The following is a 27,062-nucleotide window of genomic DNA, read 5'->3' as shown; positions in this document are numbered from 1 at the left end:
CCTAGAAAGTGTTGGGGAGAGTGGAATTTGTTAATGTTACATCAGAGAGAAGCAAGCAACTATGAAACCCCACGAGTGTGTGTCTTGCAACTCTCTCCTCTCTCCAAAGTGTTTTATGAACTGGAGTCCAATGAGGTACATGATTTGGGGGGAAAATATCAAAAATCAAAAGCATTTTGCTAGAACACACATTGCCCATTAAACATCTTGGGTTATCAACAGATCCTCAGTATTGTGTTACAGGAAAAGGCTGCATGGACTAGTGCTTAGAGCAAAGGACTAGTCAGGTGATCTGGTTCTACTTCCACTTCTACCACTTGCCTACTTTGTTACCCTGCTCAAGTCACTTTCCCTGCGAAGAAAAACTCTGAGGAGCTCAAAAGTTTGTCTTTGTCACCAACAGAAGTTTGTCCAACAAAAGATATTACCTGCCCCACCTCATCTCTCTTACTTCCCCTCTGTGTTACACAGTTCTATGCCAGCCCTCCCAGCAGTATACACGGCAGAGTGACACTTACCCACTTTTTGTATTATTAGGGCAAATTTCTGCAAAGGATTATTTAATAACACACAATTAGAGAGACCAAGTCACTCAAACACAGTCACTGAGGAAACAAGACTTAAAGTAAGAAAAAATAAAGCTGCCTAACTCTCTACTGACAAGTAACAGCAGTACCAAAAGTTCCACTTACATTTCACCACTTTGTAGGGACTCCCTCAGAGCTGGGACCAACATAAAATGAATGCTACTGGCAACATAGCAAGCTGTCTTTAGACCAGGAACAATTATCACAGGCTCAGCCACAGACATGATTATAGCTGAGAAAAAAAGGCTAGTCATTAGTTTGGGCTCTTTAACTCTAGCTAGGAGCTCAAAACAGAGCCAAAGCCCCTCTGCCTTCCCTCCCCCATGCTGAATTGGGGGAAGTCCAGAGCTGGTTCCAAAGTCTGTAACTCTTGCCCATGTCTTCTTAGTATCTAGTTGCAAACAACACTTTGGGGTTAAATATTTACATTCCAAATATAAAAACAGAGGCTAGGTGGTGCTGTGGGTCAATAGATCAGCATCAGGAAGCTTTGGCTTTAAAGTCTGTGCAACATGCTGGCAACATAACATTTTAGATAAATGTGAAGTATTATTAAAGGCACGGGGTAAATAAATTTCAAAGACTCAGTTAAGTACCTCCAGGCCATACAGGTCAATCACAGACCATCACATGATATGGCTGAGCTGACAGTCTCCAACCAGAAAAGGCTTATGACTGGAACCAAGAGCGGGTGCAGCAGTACGAGAGAGGGTCTTAGGACTGCAAGTTATGGGTCAGGAATGAAGTGTGTTGTTGGAGGCTCTCTGGAGGCTCTCAATTGCGAAGTTGGGGCAAGGTGAGAGAGGTGCAACAGATGAGAGTTTTAGTACCCTGGCAGTGCAGTACAGGGGGATATCGTACACTGCTTGCCCACAAACTCACCCACAAGATGCCTGGTCTTATACCAGTGGTGAGCAACCTGCGCTGGCCTGTCAGGTCAATCCACTGGTGGGCCGCGAGACAGTTTGTTTACATTGACCGTCCTCAGGCACGGCTACTTGCAGCTCCCAATGGCTGCGGTTCAGCTTTCCCGGCCAATGGGAGCTGGGGGAAGCGGCAGCCAGCACATCTCTGTGGCCCACGCCGCTTCCCGCAGCTCCCATTGGCTGGGAATGGCAAACAGTGCCAGCTGGGAGCTGCGGGCAGCCGGGCCTGCAGGCGGTCAGTGTAAATAAACTGTCTCAAGGCCTGCCAGCGGATTACCCTGATGGGCTGCAGGTTGCCCACCACTGTCTTACACAGTGTTATCAGTCCCTCCTTCATTTTAAGGCAGCACTAATATTCAATCAAAACACCACAAATACAATACTAATTAAAACTGGTGCTAGGATGAAGCTGTCAGCTTCTAGCAGCCAGAGACTCTGTAGAGCAATTCAGAGCACCTCTGATGAGTCTCCCAAGCTCAGCTGCTAAAACGTGCACAAAGACTCAAGATTACTGCTGACTAATGCTGGCATCCAGGACATAAAGTGCAGAGCGAATTAGGGAACTAGGAAAGAGATCAGGGACCAGTCTCAGGAACTGCCAAGCTTGGATAAGGTCAGATTAGTATTGTTCAGAGAGGAAAGATAGCCTTGTGGTTAAGGTACTGGATTGGGACTCAGGAGATGTGGGTTCAATTTGTGGCTCTGACACAGACTTCCTACGTGATCCTAGTCAAGTCACAATTTCCCTCACTTTAAAAAAGTCAGGGGGAGGGGGAAGAGAGGAAGATGCTATTACTTTCTTACCTAGCATAGATATTATAAGGGCAAATGCACCAATCTCTGTGAGGCACTCAGATATGAGGTATTTCTAAAAGACATGCTTTAGTTCACACAGGTGTTGATGCAGAAATGAGTGGGTGAGGGTCTCTGGCCTGTGTGATGCAGAAGGTCCACTCTTAAAATATAAGATGGGAATCAGATAAGTACCTAGACAATTACCAGAAAAGCCAAACTCCAGGAAATTGGGGATTTTAGACACTGCTGGCCAGCAGAGTCAAGGGAGTAGCATTGACAGTCTCCAGAGGGAAGTGATGAGGTTTGGTGTTGGTGGCTGGAGTTAGTTAAAAGGAATTATACAGGTCAATCCTTGGAGTTCCATAAGCCCTGCTTCCTCTGTCCAAGAATATGAAATAATTCCCTCGAATTTTGCGATTCTGAACTTCACAGGACTGACTCTTCAGAGATTAAAGCCACAGGCTAGATCCATCCTCCTCCCTCTGTGGAGAGCCAACCAGGACAATATAATGTCATCGATAATCCTCTGCACTTCTACTTGGTCCTTCACTCAAGGATCTCCAAGTGTTTTACAAAGAGAGTGGCCTCGTCTACAGTTAAAAGTTAGGTTGACATAGCTACTGTGCTCAGGGGTGTGACAAGTTCATACCCCCAAGCGCCGCAACTATGCCCACCTAAACCCTGTGTAGACGCAGCTAGGCTGATGGAATAATGTTTCCATCGACCAACCTACTGTTACTCAGAGAGGTGGAGTTCCAAAAGCAACAGGAAACCCCTTTCTGATGTTGCAGGAAACATCTACACTATGGTGCTACAGGGGCATACCTACAATGCCATAGCTCTGCCACTGCAGCACACATAGCGTAGACATGGCCTAAGTCTCACAATATCTCTGGCAGGTCAGTGAGTGCCATTACCCCCACCAATTCAACACAGGGAGATGAAGTTGCAAGCCCAATGTCATGAAGCAAGTCAGTAGAAAGAGTCGCAACACCCAAGTCCCAGTCTACAGTCTACCACTGTCTCCTTATTAGGATACCAACTCACCCTGGTGACAATTCCTGATATTCTGGAACCTAGTAAACACTGAACGGTGATGTCTCTCAGCATCTTCCCACTGTCATGAGCACTGAAAAGCAGACCACGGGGTAGAATGCCACTGCTGCTTCAAATTCTCTGTACAGAAAATATTTATTCTTAGCAGGAAACTGACCTCTTGTTCTATTCTGACACTAAATATTTAAAATTGCAACCTTCCAGTCTTTCATTTACACCAGCAATAGAATAATACATCAACTAAAAACAAAAAGCCAAACTATTCTGTACTGCAGCCAAACAAAGAATCAACATTTTCAGTAATGTGGGCCTGATTTTGCAGTGATGCTGAGCACATGCAGCTCTCTTGCTTTTCAATCAGAGATGTAGGTGTTCAGCAGCTCTGAACACCAGACCGCAGGTGTGTAAACTTGGGTACCCCAGATTTTTCACCACTTTTGAAAATTTGGCTCTATTTGAACAGCACACAGGATCCTTTGCTGACTCACAAGAGAGATATGATGCAGCATGTCCTCAGTTTACAGGAACATCAAGAATGGGTAGGAGTTTCACCAATGAAAACCAGCAAGCAGTAGAGAATTCTTAAGAGCAGCACTATAATCAAAACACTAAGCTCCAGTAGATACAATCTTTCTGTTGTTACTAAACACAGAGCAAGCTATTTCCAAAATGGCAAGGGCCTTCTGAAATAGAGGTGAGTGGGATATGGGCTCTGAAATACGTATAGTAAGGAGAAGGTAGAGTGCTCAGGTATGCCACACACACATTTACTAACATTCTGGAGGAGCAGAGGGACTAATGTGTACCAAGACAGTAGTTTCATAAGAAAGCAGGGCTCATCTGTTGAGTTACACAAAACCCAAGTGCTAGAATCTTGCATAAACATGCAGAGTAATTACTGCTGGTTAATGTCGGCTGCTGGAACCTGTTAATTACAACCACAATATAAAGGCAGTTGGAGCCTCTTTTAGACAGAGAGGGGACTAGGGGCTGAGACCGGCGATCTTGCAATCAATTTGGAAAGGAGATTTAGGGTTATCATTCGTTATTGTCTGAGTTACCAATAAGGGCAAACGTCAGGAAAGATGCATTTGAGCGGTCTACAGTGTGTATGCACCCTGTCAGGTGCGTGATAGGTACTCTACCTCCTTACATGTTTTGTATTCATCCTGCTGAGCAGGATCTAGATATAGGTCCCCAGCTAGGAGGCACTAAGACTAATATTTGTGTGTTCTTGAAACCCTTCCAATGCATCCACAACAAACCAGATACCAGTGTGAAGAAAGAGTAGTTCTGAATCCCAGAAAGATGCAGGAGTAGTAAAATGAGATCTAGAAAGTGCATTAGACCAAGAGGCAACAGAGGAGTAATTGCGTGAATGGTATAGTCTAATTACTCAAGAAGAAACACAAGATGGGAGCTGTAGGCAAGTCAACACAATCCAAAAATTTGACATCTACACCCAATGTCCTGAGTGGGTGAGATTCTAGACACACTAGGTAAAACCAAGTCCACAGCAACTCTAGGTCCATAAACATCTATGCACAATAACCTTTATCATCCAAGTCCAAAGGAGAAAAGCAAATGTGAAACTCCTTTTGACCTGTACTATCTCCACACTCTTCCCGTTGGTCTGCATGGTGGACCAACAATGTCCCAGTGCCTCGAGGCCACAGTACTTCCACTACAACACAGCAGGCCACACGTTTGTCTTAATGATGGACTCTATTCCATCACCCAAACTCAGCACCTCAAGGGAGTCAGAATGGTACTCCATTTTCTCAAGGGTCTGCTCTCACTGCTAAGCCAGCCAGATGTAGGATTAACTGTAAGGAAACAAAAAATATTTTGTGGGTGTACCCTAAGGAATAGACAAATTAAACCACTGGTCAGAAAGAGGAGGGCTGGAATGTCTGGTCCCTACTATGAAGAAACAAGTGAAATCCTTCTTAGGGGTTTGTTGCTTATGGCTGATGGTTGGATCCTAGCTTTTCCACCATGATAACTCTTTTGTATGATCTCATGAAAAGCAAAGATCCCAGGAAAGTACGTTGGATACCATCATGCACAGGTACCTTTGGGGAGATCAAAAAGATCCTATGCAGTAGACCTGAACTGTGCAATCTTGCCTTCTCCAGAGATTTTATCCTGAAGTCAGATACCTCTGATATGGGACTTGGGGCAGTTCTCTCTCAGTCTTGTCTTGGTGTGGCATATCCTGAGATATATTTAAGTAGTGAGCTCTTTCCCTGGAAGAAAAATTGCTGTGACGGAAAAGGAGTGTCTCACTATGAAATTGGTGATAGTGACTGCACTATCCCATCCTTAGAGTCACTCTCACTCTGGCTACTGATCATATCCCTATTAGGTGCCTGCAGGCCAAGGTTACCAATGCCAAGATCATCCACTGGTGTCTGGTTTTTCAACCCTACTCATTCATGATGCACCATAGGTGAATGCGGACTTCCTTTCTCATGGGGAGGGGTTCCTGCCAGGTATGCTGTTGGCTATGCTTTTGGAAGAGAGGTATATGATGGGGTGTAGAGGTGCTGCCAGGTCCCCAAACACAACTTCAGCTTCATTTTCCTTTCTGACAGCACAGATACTCAGGGAAAAAGCTATAAGGACTGTGGGAGAGACAGAAGGAGGACGACACCTGGGGGAAGGCAAGGCTCAACTGGGAATGCCAGTCCAGTCCTATGTTGGGAATCTTTTTGTTTTGATGTATGCTGGTAAAGATTTGCACTTGCTGAAAAATCCTACTGGTTACTGCTGTTTTACTTCTGAGTAGTCAGTCTGCCAGCTTACACCCCCTCCGATGAGCTTTCCTGGAGAAAAGGTGATCAGGCTGAAAGTTCTATGTATTTGGAAGACAGCGTCTGAAACTACTCAGGTAAGAAGGTGCTGTATAAATGCAGAGTGTTAGAGCGTGTGGATCACTATACAGCACGTGACAGCAAAGGGTCACCCAGCAGACAAAAGACAAAGCAGATGTGACAGGTGGCTGCAATAGATTGGAATCAAAATAAAACTAATGGACAGGACAGCCCATGGGTGGAAAATATATGCAGGACTTCCTCCCACTCTCCCTCCCCCACCCCCCAGTGTAAAAAAGGACAATTAACTCCCACGCAGAATTAAGAAAGAAAAGCAATCCTTCCTGGTCTGGTGAGCTCCTACTGGTTCATGTCATGCGTGGGAATCTTCCTGGTATTAACCCTTTCATTTTCAAATCATCACATAGAGGTGCGGCACCTTCCCTGAGAGCAGCTGAGTCTGCTGCAGCTCCCTGTGAAGTCATTTGGGATTTTGGTCCATAGCTTCAACAGAAGTAGGATTTGGCCCATATGTTTTAGCCTAGATGAGTAACAAACTTCTTAATCCTGCCTTGAAAAGGCAGCATGTGTAAATACAGTCAGCTTGCTCTTGCTATTTATAGAGCAGTTTGAGCTGTTTCTCTCTCTCTCTCTCTCTCCTCGGTACCCCTGGGAGGTAAAGATCAATACAATGATAAAAAGATTAGACAGCCTAAGAGACCAAGTGAATGACTGACACACTAGATAGATAGATTTGGAAGAGATACACAAACACACAGCACCATTAAGGCTGATAAACCTATTGACAGATACGCTCAGTGCATACAAACAGAACATACACAGTGAGAGGGAGCACTAAGCAACCACAGCTGGAGAATTCTAAAAAGAGGAAAGCTCTCCACGAATTCAGGTGTTAAAGAAAAACAACAGTCCCCTCCTTTACCCAAAAAAGAAAAAAAAAACGTAACAACATGCTGTGTTTTTGCATATAATTTGCTCTTTTATATTTCAAAGCCGCTGCCTTCTGACTTGGCTTTTGTGTGTTCAGATCAAAGCAGCGGCTGCCAGAGCTTTGCCATTGTTTGGGGTTATTTACAGAAGGGCAGAGAACAATTGTTCTCAAGATAGGTGAGGGCTCTAAGACAAACAGGTTGAGACAGCCCCAAGTGAATTTGGAAGCCAGCCTTTCCTCTCCCGCCATGTGGCGCGTGTACCATTCAGAAATGCATAATCTACATTTTCCTTCCAACTGTTTATTTTTAAAATACTACAGTATTCTATGCTAGTGACCATGTGACTCCTCCATCCTCCAATACTTCCACAGCCTCCCTCTTCATTTCAGGACCTAGTTAAAATGTATCTCTCTGCTTTTAAAATCTTCAAATTGACTCCCTCCCGGTACCACCTCTCTCTCTCCTCCCTGCCAGTTACTTTTACTTATTTAACACTAGCCTCCTCTCTTCCACCACACAATCTGGTCACTGTCAGTGCAAGAGTCTTCTACTCTGCAGCACCTTCCTGCAGCTTTTCACCTAGCTAAAATGCCATCTCTTTTCAAGTCTCATCTGAAAATACATTTTTATTCCTTTGACTAGGATGCATCTTAATTTCTTTTCCTACCACTATTAGGGCCTGCTCCTTTGGAGTTTGATAGGCGCTTTGCTTTTTGCTTTAGTGAGGAGCAGGATCACACCCGCATCGTGGTGATGGTATTACTCTCTGTAAAACAATTTCAGATGTAATTTTATGAATAAGATGTAAGATAAAGTTAAGATGCTGCAAAATACACTACATTCATAAAGTCAATAATTACACATGCGTTTTCTGTATTAAAAATACAAAAATCTGTGCAATAATTACTGAGTCTATTTCAAAACACCTAAAGAAATAAATGTTTGTCCAATCTAAACAAATTACAAAATGAGAATTAGTGTTATGTTATGTTTAACGGGCATGTGCCAGAGGATGGCCTGCTCGCTTCATGCTAGTTGCCAAGAGACCCACAGGAAGCACATGCTACAAGGTTCCCTGAAAAGAAGAAGAAAATCATGTGGACAGTTTGGATGGGCCTTTTGTTTAGAGTGCAAACAAAGTCCTAGGTTCATCCGGTGAGTGTAGTGAAGGGCTAGGGCTTTAATTTAAGGCTCTGTTGTCCTGTTGTCACAGAGAGATTAACAAACAGGTTTTCCTGCAGATTTCACTGTTGCAATGACGCAGGGAGTAGCCTCTTCAATTTTCAATGTAGGTAAAAGAAACCTACTTTATTTATGGATGTGATTACTGTTTAGAGTTCTACATAATTGTAGTTTGCCATGGCATATACTTAAGTGCTGGTTCTTACAGAGATTTGTCTTATTGATGAATGCATCCGATGAAGTGAGCTGTAGCTCACGAAAGCTTATGCTCAAATAAATTTGTTAGTCTCTAAGGTGCCACAAGTACTCCTTTTCTTATTGTACATGCATTGCTGTATATATGTGCTCAATACTGACTTTTGCAAGAATTTTACTGACATACATGCAGGAGCTAATTCTCCTGGCATAATTCCACTGAAGTCAAAAGAGTTATGCCTGTAGAGATTCTGGCCCTGAGTGATTCCTAAAAACACTGCATCTTACAACAGCATTTATTATCAAAATGTTTTGGGCAATAAATGAGTTTTTAATAATTTCAGCACCTTCAGCACCTTTAATAATGTATAGCACCTTCAGTCTAAAGATCTTAAATGCTTTAAAGACATACATTAATGCAAGCTATCAAATCTTCCTTGGAAGCAAGTTACTATTATTATCCATACTTTAAAGTCAGAGAAGCTGAGATAAAGATGGATAAGTGACTCACACAAAATACTCCTGTAGAGTACTGTAGGGACTGTTATGGTCTTGGGGCTGTTCCAGAGTTATAGATTTGAGAGAAATCCATCTCCAAGTTCAGTGAAAAGACCATAGCAACATCACTTTCTGAGATCAAAGTTATTCTTAGAGGGCAAAATCCACTAGCATTACTTCAGCTCTGTGATGGGGGTATGGGCAATTGAGGCTGTTCAGTGGCTCTATGCCATCTCTCATTAGATCAATGCAGAGGGGATGGAGGGGTTGTTTTGAGGTGGAGACCACAGCATCTATGACTGTGCTGATCCAGTGGGGATTTCCTGATAGGGGGGTTCTGTCTGCCCTGCACAGATCATGTTTAATGGACACAATGGGAAAAATACTGGTGACAGCCTATGGCTGGTGTACACCAGGGCTCCCATTGCTGCTAACATCAGTGGAACTGATCTGTCAGGAGCAAAAGTCAAAAGTGTGTCATCTCTTCCTGTTGTTCGTGCCCTCACTTAGACTGTAAGTGCTTCAGAGCAAGGATTCAGTCTTTATTTGGCTGGTAGAGATCTGTCACTGCATGTACAGAGACACCACAGCCATCAGCAGGCATCAAAATGAGGCGTTTATGCATCAAAAGCACAAGCACACAGCACTAAAGCTAAAGGAGTAACTCCCATTGCTGTTTGTATGTAAGGAAGAGGTTTTATCATCACTGGGACCAGCCACTGGAGGGAGATGTGGTCACATCAACATTTGTATGGTGCTATGTAAGTAATTAATGGTAATAATTCTGATCCTGATGTGAAACAAAGGTTTGGGTTGGTTCTGTTATCCATGCCAGTTCACTGAGCCCCCGAGTAAATATTCTGGGCAAAATTATGCTCTGTCTTCTGTAAGCATGCAGGGCCCTGACTCAGCAGAGTTGATGCAGTTCTGCTGTGGAAAGTGGGGCAGGAGTTAGGGACCATATGTGGGGTGTCTACAGCCTCTACCCACCACTGATCTCTGATCCAGGAGGGGATCTCCTCAACTCTCCATGGTAAAGAGCAGTTTGGGGTGTGGGTCAGCCCATGGAGAAGCAGGATAGGGACAAGTAGACCAGCTCTATCCATTATAATCCCCACTGGGAGCTCCTACTGGAACCATGCTCTCATTGGAGCTGCGGTGGTGAAGTGGTTCTAGCAGCAGTGCAGAAGTACCTCTCCACCACAGCATTTTTAAATGAAAGCTTAGAATGTGAAGACTCTTGTAGAATGCTGCAGATATTGTGGCATCACCCATCGATTCAAACTCATGATTTCTTTCTGCCCTTTACATTGTAGGTGATCAGTACATCAAAAGAAAACAGGCCTTGTGCTATTTTTTTAGTTCTTTATGAAGTACAAAGAAGTCCTAAAAGGCTGCTTTCCTTCAGCTTTACAAATTCAGGTCGCATCTACCCTGTTTCTTCCTGTAAGACTCCATGAGAGACTGGAAAACTAGCAGGATCACGATCTCACAGGTACCATAAAAGTGACACCTGAGCAACTGAGAAAGGGAATGATTTTTATTCAGGCTGTTTAAAATTCTTTTCTGTTGTTGCAAACAATTTTACTCAAACACCTGACAAAAAGTTGGAAGAAAAAGTATTTCTGCTAAAGAAACCCCCCCCCGTCCAATCAGGTAAGAACTGAGAAAACTCCCAATCTGCTTCTCTGAGTCATCCAAGGAGATCTCCAGGAAAAACAAGACTTGATGTTCCTACGTAAAAGTAAGCAGAGGAAGGAGAAACACCCTTTCAGCTGTCTTTATCCATCAGAAAGAAGAGGGAAAAAAGGTCCTATGTCTCACCACTGCTAAAACTGGTGGAGCTGCACTGGTGGCAAATGACTACTACAATGTTTGCCCGTGTAAGCAGAGCCACTGCGAGAGCTGTGGTCTGTAAGTGCAGGATGGAGAACCAGAAACTAGCTTAAACTCATTAATTTGGGTTCATTTGAAGCAAATGAATTGAGAGCCTCCCTGCCTTCTGAAGCCAGTTAATCTGTCATGGCATTGTGTGCAAGTCCTCTGAGAAAGAGTGCTCCATCAATTTCTTCACATTCTTCTTCACTGAGGCAAGTCTAATTACTGGAAGGGAGCCTGAGTGACTCCATGAATTTGGCCCAACATGTTGTAGTTACACACAATGCTAATCTCACTACAGGAAAATAAGAATACAATATTCTTAGTCACAGAGGGTCCACAGGTATTCATCTGCTCCCTGGCCCAGGCCCCAACTTAAAAAAAATCACTTTCCCTTAGCAATGGAGAACTTAAAGGCAAAAGGCTTGATTTTTCAGAAGCGCGGAGTGTCCAAAACTCCTAACAAAGTCAATAGGGGTTGGGGTTGCTTAGCACCTCTGAAAGTCAGGACCAAAATCCAAAAGCAGAGCAGAATTTTGACTATTTAGCAGTACAGTCCCAGCAAATTCAGAGGGAGGGAGGACTTCTTTATAGCATACAAATAATTGCCAACATTGGGACACCAGAAAAAGGGACCCACTGGTCAGAGGAATCGACATGCACCCTTTACCTCTATCTAAACAGATGATTAGAAGAACTATTTGGAGGGACAGAGTGGGAAAATGAATGGATATCAGCAAAATGTGTTTGGGGCAGCCACCGCCAAACTTTAATATGTGGAGTTTAATCCTGGAAAGGTACAGTGACCCCTAAATGGCTTGTTAACATGATTTTTAGTGTTAATTAGACATACAGAATGACAGCATTGTTACAGACAGGCAGAGGCTGAAAACATGCAAAGGCCCCCTTCTCTGGGCTGTCAGCAGTGTCTGAATGCAGAACTTTCAGCACCACAGCACAAACTTTAATTGCTTGAGCCAAAGCATTAACTGTTAGATGGTAGCAGTAGCTGACCACTATCTTCAACTGGACTGACCACTTGTCAAGGATACAACACATGTGTTGCAAGGATGTAACATAAGTTTCCTTCCCCTACATAACAGTGCCAATGCACCTCAATCCTAACCTTCAGCACTTTCCAGTTCAGGGCTCTCTGACACAGCTCTGTCAATGCACCTCCATCTCCCTCTTCGCTGGTTTCCACAAAGACCCCTGTAAATACCTCCAAGCATTCCGTAACATTTCACAGAAAGGAAAAAAAAACACACACATCCAAAAACCTTTGTAGGCTTCTTTGTATGGCTCCCTAGAAGAACCAAGAGCCAGTGATCTGAAAAGCCTCCCAAATCTCCCTCTGCACCACTAGGTGGTACTCAGATGCTTCAATGATGGCCGAATCAGAAATTATGATAGACAGGAAGCAAGGATAAACTGAACATCTCCCTGCACAAGCATGGCTCATAAGAGAGCTCTGTGTCTTAAACCTGGCTCAGACTGTTGGCTGGTAGTGCAGAAGGGATGGGAGTGCTGTACTGTTAATGGAATCATCCTTCAGATGAGATGTGAAATCAAGTTCCTTTCTACACAGCAGTCAGGGGTTGCCAAGGTGGAAGTTAAAGATCCCATTGCATTTTGGGAAAACCTTGGTGGTATTAACCAGCATTCCCTTCTATCAGCAGAAGAGGCATGTGTCAGGCTGCATGTGAGCTGCTGCTAAGCATAGAATGGTCCTTGCATTTGCATACACATTTTTTGTGCTCCTAACACATGGCTTTACAAAGTGCTTTGGGATAGCCCACAGTATGAACAGTGGGGGAAAAAGTTCTAAACTATGGTGGAAAATTATATTTCTTGTTGACTTTGTTCTGAATGGCAATGATGATTTAAGAAATACACAGCTCCCTTCACCCACAAGGACTGCAAGACGTAGAACAGCACAACATGGTGAGTAACACTGCCAGGGTCTATGGGCTATGCTGTATGGAGGTGACATATTACTATTCCTTTGTGGCATGACACAACATACAAATAAATATGGTTGGAGGCAACAGCAGCCATTGTTCCCACAGCAAACAAGGGAACCAGGGCCTATGTTTCCCACATTGTGGCATCAGTGCTGAGATAATCCTATTGTTGGACATGGTCTGTATTGGATGGGAGATCTCTAGGATGTGGCAGAAAGTGATGCTGGCAATTCCACAGTTGGTGCTCCTCCCATTGTGATAGGGGAGTGCTAAACTCCTGGAATTACCATCTTTAGTTTGAGATGTAAATCCAATCTCCTGTTACTTCTGGGTGTGCCACATTTTTCAGCAACAGGAACTTGGATTATGGTGCCCGGGCCCAATTGCCATTTGGGTAAGCTGCTGCCTACCTAAAATTCTACCTGTAATTTAATTAGGTAGGGTTTCCTCCTGCCTTTCTTGTACTAAATTGTCAGTCAAGGTTGCTATGTGTTGTTCAACTGATGTCCTGTTCCACAATAAGGTGGCTCCATTTCAGTGACAGTGGAAGTGATTCATGTGTCTATGACTCTTAAGAGCTCCTGCAAAGTCCTTGCCTCACACCCACTGTGCACCTGACAAGAGAGACTGCAGAAAAACACTTGTATGATATATAGTATTTTATTTGAGAAACTGCATGTGGTCATGTTGTTAAAAAGTGTAATGTGGTCCATATTTACAGGGAACAGAGAAAACGCATTCAAGTGTTTACTATTAAGCGCACTCAACATGCTAACATTCTTTTAATTTTTGTTGGGGGTGTTTTATGGAATTCTCTGCATTTTGTTGCATTTTTTAGGGATAAAAGAAAATTCCATAATCTTGAATTATATCACACACCCCTGGAATGCCCTGTGCTGCATAAATATATGCAGTGGGGCAGCACAGGGCTGTGGAATGCCCTGTGCTGCCCCACTGGGTACACATTTTGTCTATTAAAAACCCTGTGAGCCAGGTGCATAATGTCTTCAATGATGAAAGTGAATGAACACTGAATGAGGCAGGACTCCTACAGTCCGTTATTGGTTAGATAAAGACTGGGCAAGACAGTGAGGTTAATGGTGTTTATTCCCCTCAGGATAATATCTGAGAATTAAAAGAATGGTACAAAATGGGTTTATGACTATTCCAAACAATTACATTAGAAAAAATAATGTATATGTGCCATCATTGCCCTTAATTGGAATCAATCAGTGTTTCAGCTGTGTGTCATAGACCTTATACTTCTCACAGCTACCAGAAATAAATTCTTCAGTTCAGGTAAATATGGTCTGCTTTTTAGTACAGCAAGAGGCTTCAAGTACCATCTCCGCTGCCACCAGGCCATTCCAAGCACCCATGGTATGCAGCATCATGATAGATGTGACATCCTAAGCAGCCATAGATTTGTTACAATATTTTAATCTTTTTAGCAGTTTTTCCCCTATGTAGTTCCAGAGATGTTACAAGATCCGTAGAGGTGGGACTATGGAGAAAAGCCCTGCCATTGGCTCTCATTGAGCAGCCAGCTTAACTTCAGTACCCAGAAAGATAATGGAGCAAATAATTAAGCAATCAATTTGCAAACACCTAGAAGATAATAAGTAACAGTCAGCTTGGATTTGTCAAGAACAAATAGTGTCAAACCAACTGTAATGGGGTCTGCACCTGTTTCTCATGAGCGCCCCTTTCCGTGAAATCACAATTCTTTTGAGCGGGTCTTCAACGACTCAGCCCTCTGGCTGAGCCACATTCACAGTCCCCCCATCCCAGGTATACAGTCTCAGGTTCTTTTCCCAGTCCTGGTATGTAGCCATAGCTCTAAGGATTCTTCCCAGAGTCCCTGTCTTCTTAAACAACGCAACTGAGGCCCAACTCCGTACGTGCAGCTGCTGTCCTTTCGGCAGTCATCACTGGGCTCAGTCTGCAACCAGACCAGTGGGGACCATTTCGGTGTCCTCACCTACTCAGGCCAGGTTCTGGGCTCAGTCCCCCGGGGCTCAGCCTGCCCACACTGATCTGTCCACAGGCCTGCTCCTCATCCATCCAGCCAAACACCTGGTCTTTGGCAGCCTTCCTTGGGCTCAGTGCTGCCTGCAGTGAGTTGTCCATGGTCCTGCCAGCCAGGCAGGCAGGAACCTAATCCCATCTGATTCTGGTTCCCCTCTCCCCCCAGAGTTCCAGGCAGGAACTGAACTTTCTGCTCTGCTGCTTGCTTTTCATATGGCTCTTCTGGCCCCTGCTTGGTCGCTCCAGCAGCGCCTCTGATTGGTTGCTTCTCTGCAGCCACTCTAGGCTGCCTGGAGGACTCCTCCGCTACTCTATTCTGCGGCGGGGTGACACAGGGGCCTCAGGACCTAGTCCACCCCATCACACCAAACTAATAGCTTTCTTTGATAAGGTAACAGTCCTTGTGGATAAGGAGAAGCCGTAGATATGGTATATCTTGGTTTTAGTAAGGCTTTTGATACTGACGCACATGACATTCTCATAAACAAAATAGGGAAATACAACCTAGATGGAGCTACTATAAGGTGGGTGCATAACTGGTTGGAAAACCATTCCCAGACAACAGTTATCAGTAGTTCACTGTCAAGCTGGGAGGGCATATCAAATGGGGCCCCACAGGGATCAGTTCTGGGTCCGGTTCTGTTCAATATCTTCACCAATGATTTAGATAAGTGGATAGAGATTACACTGATAACGTTTGCGAGCAATACCAAGATGGGAGGGATTTCAAATGCTTTGGAGGGTAGGATTAAAATTCAAAATGATCTGGACAAACTGGAGAAATGGTCTGAAGTAAATAGGATGAAATTCAATAAGGAGAAATGCAAAGTACTCCACTTAGGAAGGAACCATCAGTTGCACAATACAAAATGGGAAATGACTGCCTAGGAAGGAATATTGCAGAAAGGGATCCGGGGGTCTTAGTGGATCACAAGTTAAATATGAGTCGACAGTGTAACACTATTGCAAAAAAAGCAAACATCATTCTGGGATGTATTAGCAGGAGTGTTGTAAGCAAGACACAAGTAGTAATTCTTTTGCTTTACTCCACCCTGATTAGGCCTCAACTGGAGTACTGTGTCCAGTTCTGGGCCCCACATTTCAGAAAAGATATGGACAAATTGGAAAGAGACCAGAGAAGAGCAACAAAAAATGATTAAAGGTCTTGAAAACATGACCTATGAGGAAAAATTGAAAAAATTGGGTTTGTTTAGTCCGAAGAGAAGAGTGAAGGGGGACATGCTAACAGTTTTCAAGTACATTAAAGGTTGTTTCAAGGAGGAGGGAGGTAAACTGTTCTCATTAACCTCTGAGGCTAGGATAAGAAGCAATGGGCTTAATTTGCAGCAAGGGAGGTTTAGGTTGTACATTAGGAAAAACTTCCAGTCTGAATGGTTAAGCACTGGAATAAATTGCCTGTGGAGGTTGTGGAAACTCTGCCATCCTACACCTGTCATAGATGGTTTAGATAATATTTGGTCCTACCTTGAAGTGCAGGGGACTGGACTAGATGACTTCTCGAGGTCCCTACCAGTCCTATGAGTCTATGATTTTGACAGACATTGATATCAGCCAATAGCAATACTGCCCATAGTTCCTCTACACCTTGCCCATTTTGAATAATGTTTTCAATTCTTTAAAATGAGCTTCTCCTTGTGGAAGGAAGAACAGTTGACATACTGGTCATAAAGATGTCAGCATGCTAACAGGTTAATAGGCAATTAAACCTGAACCTAGGCTTATTCTAAGCATCTCTTGTGGTAACAGTTAATTAGCATAACAACATCCCTGTTTTGTTTCATGCTTGCTGATGTTTCTGTTCATTCTCAGGAGAGAACAGAAATGGTAATTTACCCCCTGGGATTTTGGAAATAATTATAAATGTACCAAGTCATTTGACCCCTATTCATGATCAGGCCTGGGTGCAGTGAAATCCACTGAGAGGAAAAAGCTATTTTGCTGTAATGAAGTGTTCACAGATGACTGTTTAACATCACAGCCACTGAGTGAGTAGCAATTTCATTCGTAAAATGACTCTAGGATTTTTCTTAGGCCTCCTCACTTTCCACATTCAGAATGAAAATATTTTCAGTGTATTGCACTTTCTGCTGGCTAGAACAATGGGGTAGGGAAATATAATGAACCTTCACTGCTGATCAAAAATTCCTGCACTAAGTCAACAGGATTCCTTGTGGTGTCAGAGGTTTTCCTGAGGATTTTCATGACTGTGCCAGCAGGATATGGGAAACATGCTCAAGACAGATCTTGCAGGGGGTGACACTTAAGAAAAATGATTATTCCTGGGAGGGGCAATTTTTCAGTGGTGATAGTACTAGTGAGAGGTTATTATTTCTCCACAAAAGAGCACAGGCAGAGGCAGTGCAACACACCACACAACAACACCACACACCACACAACAACATGCCTCACCCCTGACCCAGAGGAACTTCGGGAAAGAGGGAGTTCGCTTTGTATGGCCCATTCAGACCTTGGCCTCTCTCCTTGGACTGCTAACAAGTGGGCAAATTAATAGCAACTGTGATTCCGATACTTGTCTCAGTGGAAAAACTCTAGGTATTTCTAAGGTGTTCCCTACTATAACCTCTGCGAGCAAACTCACAGGCTGCCCTCACAACTCATTTCACAGAGGCTTCTGATCAACGGACCTGGTATGTTTTTAATGTAAGCTTCCATCGTCCCTCTGCCACCACAGCTCACCAGCTCTTCTTTGCTCCCTGATGGGATTTTCTAGAAGCAGCACTTTCTACTGGACAGGCTAGCCTTGCAATGCAAAGAACAGGCAGGATGGTGGGCCATAGTGACAGAGTTACAATGGAGGCCACTAGTAGGACAGGCTAGTTGTTGCTCCAAAACTGCCTAGAGTGAGAAGAGGCTCCTTCTTGGAGCAGCCTCTTCTTTCTATCATTCTGTCTCCCAGGATCTTTTCACTTCTCTGAATATTGTCCAACATCTGTGCCCTCAGGAGCTGCTATTTTGATTTTAACATTGTCAGTAGGTTGACAATTTCTCCCTTTTGATGGCTTTATTCAGGAATTAGTACATTAGCACTGCTTACAAACAGCTGGCTTCCCCATCGACTCATCGGTATATCAGGTCTCCTAGTGCCTTGAAAGAAAGACAGGAAATGAAACAAGAGAGAAATAGCCATCTGATCATTGCCTGCTGGGCAGAATTTGAAACTGTCCAAGAAGACCCTCAGGCTTCATTATAACTGTAGAATAGCAGAAGTGTTGCTTTTCTAGACACCCCCCATCCCCACCCCAGTGTAATGCCCTCAGAATCTGATAGAATATAGCTGCTTTCTCAGGTAAATGCAACTGCTCACAGCTGATATGAGGGAAAGACTGGGATGTGGAAATACATGAATAATGTGGCCGAAGAACTGAAAAGCAAAGTTTAGAAGCCTCTTCCACCCCTTCCACTTCCCCCAGTCAGACTGACTGAAATCCTGCAATCATTGCCATGGGAATGTTAGCAGGTCACCCCACTTTTCCTGGAAGAACGTAGTAAGGCAAAGACTACGCCCTAATGACTGATGGATAAGGCAAAACAAAGCCATCCAATGACCTGGTAAAACTCATATCCAAAGCTCATAGAACCATCATCTGACTCTGGAATCTGACTCTGGAATCTGCCCCTCCCATCTTCCACTCCTTTCCAGCGTACACCAGGCACCACCCACCGCATCTTCCTGGCTGGTTTTTGGTATGTGGGGGATCTATCCATCTGTCTAGGTGCTATTCTAGCACTCAGAACCCCAGCAGTTAATTAAAGTGCTGTAATTCATATTTAGTGATGAATTACTAGTTTTCTATGATGGTTTGGATATTTTATTTGGTTATCTTATCTTCATGCCCTTCCAAACTATTTTTGTCGTTAGTTACACTCTCAGGTTGGGCTCTGAGTCTGCAGAGTCTCAGATCTTTACAAAGAGAAATATAGAACACTGCACTCAAATTTCCAAAGGCGGCAGAGGACTTCAGAAAACCAGAGAGTTAATAAAACAAGGGAGATGACAAGTGTGTTGTGCAGACTGCCCAGTGTGTTTCCAGGGAGTGATGACTGTCAGATAGTCAAAAGGGTGCATTCCATCTGGGTCCCAACCATATAATGCAGTGTACAAAGGGACTGAGGGGACTATATTCTAAACAGTGCTGTCCCTTTAAAACCAAGTGACTTTAGAAAACCCACTGAAAATTGACAGACCAGAACTGCAGCCTTTCTAAAGAGGAAAACAATACTACCTTTAGGGTCATCAACCAACCTCTGTTAACCAAGTCTGGGCTAACTGGAATTTGGTAAATCAAGGCTATACCAGAGTTTTTTAGATCAGATTTAAGGCCTCCAGGACATTAAGTGACATGGGGCCTTTGTGCTATGGCAAAAAATGCATTCTAATGTCACTGCTTTTTCTGACTTTACACATAATCTTTTGTCCTTTATTGTTTAGTATTAAATCCTACCCCGCAGGGATGAAACGACAATGAACTATGCCCCAGCAGCACTTCAGTCTTCTCAGTCCTTGCAGTACTGGTGTAATTAAGGTCACTGTTAAAAACCTTCATTTGTTAGAGTTCTGCATCCAGTAATACAAACCACTACGGCCTCTTCACCAGCTACTCAGGTTCAGAACTGCTCAAATTGCTGTGATCTGCCCAGAATTTACTGCCAAGGGCAGCTTTCAGGATGGTGAGGAGCGCTCGGTGCTGATTAGTACCTGTTCTGGTTTTTTTTGTTTTTTTAATCATGCAAGGTCTTATTAGAAAATGCCTCCTAGGGCTGCTCCCTATCGAAATTAAAACATGCACAAACACCCTCTTCTTCCCCACACACTATGTCATGTTTTCCAATGTTTAGGTCAATTTTCTGCTCATGAAAGTGCAGGGTTGATAGTACTGAAAATCCTCCATGTAGCCACAGAACAGGTACAGCTCAGATGGTGGAAAAGCAATCTTCCTGCACACAGTACCCACTGCCTTATCCCTGCCCTGGAGGGCCCCAGAGAGGAGTCCAGTCTCAAAGGCCATGCAAAGTCTGTTGAGACTGCCAACTGTGGGCTTTATCACATGGATAACTGTCTGCTGTTATCTGGACTGAGGCCAACTGAGGCCAACCTGACACAAGCCATCGAACAGCCTTCAGATGGCAATAGCTTTCAGTCACTACACATCCGGGCTGGATTCAAATTAGCAAGTTGGAGGCAAAAGACTCCACATCCGTTACTTTGTCACAGAGAGGAATCTTTCATTTAAACCTGGAATGCTACCGGAGGATGGCAGAGAGAATCTCTTTTTAACATGACCATCCAAAAATACAGCTTCCTTCCTGCCTTTCTCCCCACACTGCAGTGACAGCATTGGGCTGAACTGGCACCTGAATACATGACTTCCAGCCCAAAGGTGAGAATGCTACCAGCTAAGCTGTTCAGACACTAAAGCTCCTAAAAGTAGCTGCCATGTTGCAATACAACATGCTAATGACTTGTCATTATTTCCCAGGCTGTGTTAGCATTAATTTCCTCCTGGATTACATTAAATTGGCATTAGGAGATACTAACGTCACAAATATGATGGGAACAGCTAATCATATCACCTCATTTTACAGATAATATTTTCTTGTTAGAGCATTATTAAGCTTTTATTAAAATGACAACAGATTCCCTAAGAAAACAGAGAAAGGCTCGTAGTGTTACAATGTTTTGATTAGATTTGGGTTAGCATGGTTGCATATTTGTTTTGATAACATAGTGAGAGAAAAGCTCTTAACATTTCCTGGAGATTCATATATTCCAGGCTCCTTCTTTATGTTGCTACATTGGTGCTTAACAAAATGAAACTTTGACATTTTGGAAAATGGAATTTAACAGGGCACTAAATACAACACAGTCTGCAGCTGGAAGGGGAGAGCTGGCCTCATGTCTTAGCTACCTGCTATTGTCAGAGGTAGCTCCACAATTAAGTGGACTCCAAGCAAGGAACCAACCATGAGGCCCCCTAAGGGGGTCTCCTAGTGGCAACTGCGCTATGAGATCTCTTCCTCCCCTCTGTCCCTGCTACTTGAAATGGAAGGAAAAGTAGACTCACAGGTTGCTGAGGCTTCAAGACTCTCACAAATGAACGTTCTAGTGAGAAGCGAAGGCCTCACTACGAAATGTCAAGTGAGAACCCAGCAATGTTCCTTGGACCAAAGACGACAGCTGCCTCCAAATTATTGCCTCCTATATCGGTAGCCCTTACCTCCTTGTCTGTGATCAGAGAGACAATGCGGGAAGGTGGGAGAGATGTAAAGGAGGCCAGGAAACAGACAGCAAAAAAACAACCCAGAAATGTCACGAACATGAGGACTTCTGCACTCTATACTCCAAAAGCTACTATATCTGAAACGCATGCAGTGCCATCCCTGGGGCTTCAGTTTGGCTAGGACACTGAAGAATACACCCCTAGGAATGAGAGATGGTCACTGAAAAAGAGAGATACAGAATGCAAGGACTAGAGCACACTGGAGAGGTAAAGAAATACTGGATAGCCTGGCACAATAGATGAGGAACATTATAAGGGCTTTCCTACCTTCCTCATAGGTATGTTGGCCACTTCAGGAGGCTGGATACAAGAGGAGATGGACAAAAGAGCTGTTCCCCTTGGGAAAATCCTGTATTCTTATGTTCAGAGTTCAGACCCCCTTCGTTTTTTAAAAGGTTTATGTTTGTACAAGCAGAAACATTTGACAGGCCCAAATCTCTCCTTCAAAGCCAGACAACACAATTGTTCCATCTGTTAGGTCTGTGTTGAGAAATCACTCTACACAGCTTCAAACTCTGTGATCTGAGGAACTGATTCTGATCTTGCTTCCACAGGTGTAACTCTACAGACTTTAATGGAATTACCCCAATTTAAGTGAGATAAGCATCAGGCCCTTCAGACTTCAGATTTTGCCAGTGGAGGTCTTTCCAAGAGTGAAATGAAGGGGCATTTTTTAAAATAAAATAGATACATGAAAAGAAGAACATGCCCCCTATACACAGGATACCAGATCAATCATCCCACCCTACAATTTGGGGGCATGAAAGGGATGGGGAGTGAAGAAGAGCAGGAAAAATGGGGTGGTGAAAGGCAGAGCATGACATTATCAGGAAATGTGAACAACCCACAGATGCAGCAAAATATCACAAAAGCTCCTCCAACCCAAAACCATCCTTCAATGAACAAAAAGAGCAATGAGAATCAAAGTCCTTACCTGTCACTGCATGCTGGAAGCCTTGGAGGCAGCATGAGCTGCAGTGCTGTCTGTGACCAGGCTAGTAGGATACCCGGGCCACGTCACTTTTACTATTCCATGGGATCTCCCAACCACAGCTCTGTTTGCTTTTAAAACATGATCCAGGTCTCCTGTGTTCAGTTAGCAATGGTGACTGCATAATCTGAGGCCCCTCAACTGGACAGGAAGTTTATTTCTTGAGCTCACTCACCACCCTCACCCTTAAACCCCTCTCCTCACCTCAACATACAGCACATCCTCCCAACCTCTGAAATGTTACCCTGAATCCAAGGAGGGATTCAGGCTACCCAGAAAATTAATCAACCTAGGAGACCCACAGCCATATGTGTAACTCCCGCTCCACAAATAAATCACCAGGCACCTATAAGGATGAGATTTTGCTTTTGCTGTTGCCTAAGCAAGTTGAATTTAGATTTGATCAGGGATATAGTTTCCTCACTAGTCAGCTCCCGCATAATTCCCTTCCAGTAATTGGGATGGACAGACAGCCTGAGTCATTCCACCATGCCAGCAGTGCAGCAAAGGTTTGGAGGGGAAAAAAAAGAAAGAAAGAAAAAGAAAAACCAAGCAAAAAATCATAAAAACTAAATTAGGAAAATCCAAGTTGTTTTAAAAATAAATAACATCTTTGCCAGAAGAACATATTTAAATATGCAAAAGTCTAGACTATTAAAAATTCATGAAAGCAAAATGATTTAGAGAGATGCTGACACTGGTGGGGAAACTGACACAAACTGCTTGTCTGATTTCTTTTGTCTGTCTTTTTTTCTTTCTTTCCTTTTTCTTTTTTATTATTACTGAAGGACATTCATTTGCATGAAAACAGAATCTTTGTTTCTTCCTGCTGCTGCTGATTCCACACCTGAAGACAGAGCCCTTTCTGGGTGACACTGCAGGAACCAACTGTTCTCAAATAGGGGTGGGGCTGGGGAGTACATCAGATGCTACCTCTGAGATCAGTGCTCAGAGGACACACTAATGAGCATGGTACAAGTTCCTGGATGGATGGAGGAATAAGTAGCAAGGAGCATGGGAAGTCTTAGGAAACAAAAGATCCCATTTCTATGCAAATGTCCTCAGTAGTGCTGGACAGAAACTGGCAATCTCATTTTGCAGGGATTCAGGGAATATTTTTCCTAGCCTTGTTTTGCACCCCTTGAATACAATATTCAAACTAACCTAAAAGCTCAAAAGGAAATTCAGACAAAGGCTCCATGTTCCTCCTGCTTTCAGATCCATGGAGCCAGCCAGTTCCGCCTGGCACTGCATAGGATACTAGCCAGCCCACATCCTGCACACATTTCTGTGTACTCCTGCTCCATTGCAGACTGACATGTGAGGCAGCTGCCAGTGACCAGGAGGGGAAACAGGTGTGCCATCTGCTCAGGTGTATATCATCCCCTGCTACATCTGCACACCTCTCCTTGGTTTGGGCCAATACCATATGCGAACCAAATATTGTATGGTTTCCATCACTGCACCTGCACAGAGAGTCCCAAACTGAAGGGAGAGTAGCAAAGGGAATCATTCCCAGCGAGAATCTGCCATTGCTGCTGCTGGTTGTTGTTTCAATGCTGGCTGCAAACTACTTGTTTGCTCCAGAGAGCAGAGTCTGAGGCTGTCCCTCCTGGGGCAGCTCCTGGGGCTGTTAGAAAACTCAGCCTGAATGAAGTGACCTGACATAACTTGCTCCTTTCCTGGCCTCCCACTAGCTCAGATGGGACAGACTATATAGCTCAAAGGATAAAGGCAACAGGGTTTAGAAAACCCACCAAGCCAGTTTTGCCTTCTTGTCTTCTGGTACCTCCAGACCAACTTGTTCAGCCTTCTATAAAGGCCCCTGCATGGAGCACAGCACAAAAGGGCCACCAGTTCAGAAAAGAATTTTGTTTTAATTAGAGATGAGCCTTAAAAAAAAAACACACTTGGGCCCAGCCGCCCCTAACTTTGGGGGCTGATTGGTTCCAAAATCCAGACCCACGTTTTTGGCCTGAGGCCCATACTTATTTCAACAAGTTCTAAACTCATGATTTTTGAAATATGGCAGAAGAGGCTCTCTCTGCTGCACTACAGAGTTTCTGGCTGGGATGTGGTCTTTAATGATTACTCTGCATGGCATTCCTAAGCCTCCTTCTGTCTCACACAGACTGAAAGGGACCCAGAGTTAGTCCCTCAGATGGAATTTGTCACAGAAGCCTAGCTGGTGAGGTGACCTGCAGGTGATTCTCATACAAGAGTCTGAGATGCTACCCCAAATGCCAAGGGCTTCTTTTCTTCCCCTCCGCACCCAAAAAAAGCCCGCCAGCCCCCTTAAAAATGGTATTGAAGAAATATCAGATTAAGCAGCCACCACTCTGTCCTGGACACGTTTTACTATAGGAGTGTTTTTCAGGTAGTGGAGAAGTGTATACAGTACCTGTTGTTACCTTTACGTGTTCTCTAAATATCTCTAAAGGCATTTCCCAAAAGACAACAGGTTACTACTGAAACACATTTTCATCTCATCCCAATGTCAGGGATTGGGAGCTTTTCTGCAAAAGCACTGAAACAACAGTTCATCTCCTCCTGGGAGAAACCTCACATAATACATTTGCACACAATCACCACGATTCTTTCCCTCCTCCCCCAGCCCCAGATCCCACCCCATCTTTGATTTTTGTATTTAAAAAATGAATAAGAAAGATAAAAAAAAGAAAGAAAAAGAAAAACAGCTTATAAACTAGCAAAGGAAATAAAGTTAATTTCTTTTTTTAATATATAGAGAAAAAAATGAAACTTGAGGGAAAACTTACTGGCGTTACAGTTTATCCTGATACAGTCTAGATGGGGAAAAATAAATGAAAGATGAAATTGCATCCTTCAAGGTAACAGCTGCAGACATCCAAAAACAATCAGTCCACCCTTCCGGGGACAGACACACGCAAAGAGATGTGGCCATTTTATATTTATATACAGTCTGTACAAGCTCAGGCATGGGTGTATATGTATAGTATATTCTATTGAAATATCAGATACATATGCATATATATATATATACATACACACACACACACATATATATATATATATATATATACACACATCTGTATAGAGAGATATACCTATATACATATATATCCACATATCGACACAGAAAGTTCTTTTCTTTTTAAGGAAACCTATGCAACTAAGATTATCTACTGCTTCAGACCATGAACTGATATTAATTAAAAGGAAAAAAAATTGTCAAGTAATTAAGGCACAAAAAATAATCTTCCTCAAAATGCAAGTCATACCCCAATGTCCTTCCTATTTTTTGAAACCCTCTGCAATTTCTCTAAGAAGCTTGAAGTTTAAAGGCAACCTTTACACTTGGTTTCTTTTGAATTAATTCATAGTTATTGCATAAATATACCACCTGTCCAACACAGTATACCTGTAAAATCAGTCTTTCAACGTTGGTTGGTGCAATATTTAACCCTTTCCACCTCTCCCCAGGACAGACCCTCTCTCACTCCCCTTAGTGTTAGCCCAGATTGCTTTGAAAAAATGTGCACAGGTGCATTTGCCACTGTCCATTCAAGTGAGGAAAGGGTTAATATACTCCCCCCCGCAGTTGTGTCCTATCATAAAATGGCCACTTGCAAACGGCTAACCGCACGAACACCCAGCCCAGATTTCAGCTACTTTTTGGGAGGTTGGGGTTATTTTTTGATTGGTTGGGGGAGGGATTTTTTTTCTTTTTTTGGTTCAAAGATACCCAGCTCGGCCAGCTCCGTGGAGCCCAGTCTCGTCTTGCTGCCTGAATGTTAGTACTGAATGAGACACCTGTAGCATTCAGGCAGAAGATGTAACAGGCAGTGAAGTGGCAGACCTCAGAATCTTTGACAGCCCTGCCTGCTTCACTCGGGGGTTCCACACAGGGGGGAGGGAGAAAAGGAGCATCGGAAGAAAGGAGGAAAGAAAAAGAAACAAAGGGATACAGAATTCTGTTTGTTTGCTCTAATTAACAGTAACTGAGGAGCCTCCACAGAGAAAACAAGTGCTGTTTGATGGCCTGAACCAGAGACCTTCTGAGCACCTCCTGCTTCCACTTAACTTACTAGAAACAGCAAGTGCTCAGCCCTTCTCAGGATGAGGCCCCTGGGGAGGCTCTTGCATTTAGGGTGCCTGGTTTGATCCTTGGGGTTGTGAACATCCCCCACTGGAGTGCCCCAACGTGAGTGCCCCAGCGTGAGCATGGAGTTAATGCATCACCACAGTACCAGGTGTCTTTGACCTCCCTGGCCTTCTCTCCTAAATCCCAGGTTAAGGATCATAGTTTCTGAGTTCTGGCCATCCTGACCGGATATCCTGGAGGAGAGCCTCTGTAACCGCAGCCTTGCCCAGCTGTTCCTCTGTATCATGGGGATATGGCCCAGCAGCAGAAGATATACAGAAAGTGAGAGAGACTAGAATGAACACAGAGTGGGAGGAGAGCTAATTCGGCTGCATATCAGGGTGAAATGCTTTTACTCCAAAGGGCATAATAAGGACAATTCTTTCAGTAGCAGAAATAAACTGCAACTTTAAAAAATAAAAAGGAGGGGGGTGAAGGAAAAGAATCAGTTTCTATAAATAAAGAAGGGGTGGAAGTGATTAGGGATATACCAATCAGAAGCAGCAATGCCAGAGAGAGTCTGTTCTCAAGCAGAACTTCTCTTGAGAAAATCTGGGGTTGGTTTTGTGCGATTAGGTTTGTCATGTGTCGTCAACCGCAACAGAAAAGTGGGAGCAAACAGCCCTGGAGCAATTGGTACGATCACCATACAGTGGTAGCTATATCCCTTATGGGAGGGGTGAGGGAAGCCCTCTAAAATATATAAGAAACCAGCTGTCTTTTCCTCTCTGACCAGAGAGAGAGAGAGAG

General features: G+C 43.7%; 1 protein-coding gene across 13 annotated transcripts in view; it reads right to left on the bottom strand.

Moving 5' to 3' along the window:
- Positions 1-27,062, bottom strand: part of NRXN3 (neurexin 3) — a 1,334,999-nt gene that overhangs the window by 832,498 nt on the left and 475,439 nt on the right. For 11 of the 13 annotated variants that reach the window (XM_077820368.1, XM_077820370.1, XM_077820366.1 and 8 more), the window contains one exon: positions 24,967-24,993. The exons of the other annotated variants lie outside the window; for them this stretch is intronic. In XM_077820368.1, coding sequence (XP_077676494.1) covers positions 24,967-24,993 — 27 coding nt within the window. The remainder of the gene's footprint in view (positions 1-24,966; positions 24,994-27,062) is intronic. 13 annotated transcript variants of the gene reach the window in all.

Source organism: Eretmochelys imbricata, chromosome 6 (genome assembly GCF_965152235.1).
Source record: "Eretmochelys imbricata isolate rEreImb1 chromosome 6, rEreImb1.hap1, whole genome shotgun sequence".
In the NCBI taxonomy this organism is placed as follows: domain Eukaryota; kingdom Metazoa; phylum Chordata; order Testudines; family Cheloniidae; genus Eretmochelys; species Eretmochelys imbricata.
Note: the sequence above shows the minus strand (reverse complement) of the source record. Positions and strands in the feature narration are given on the sequence as shown.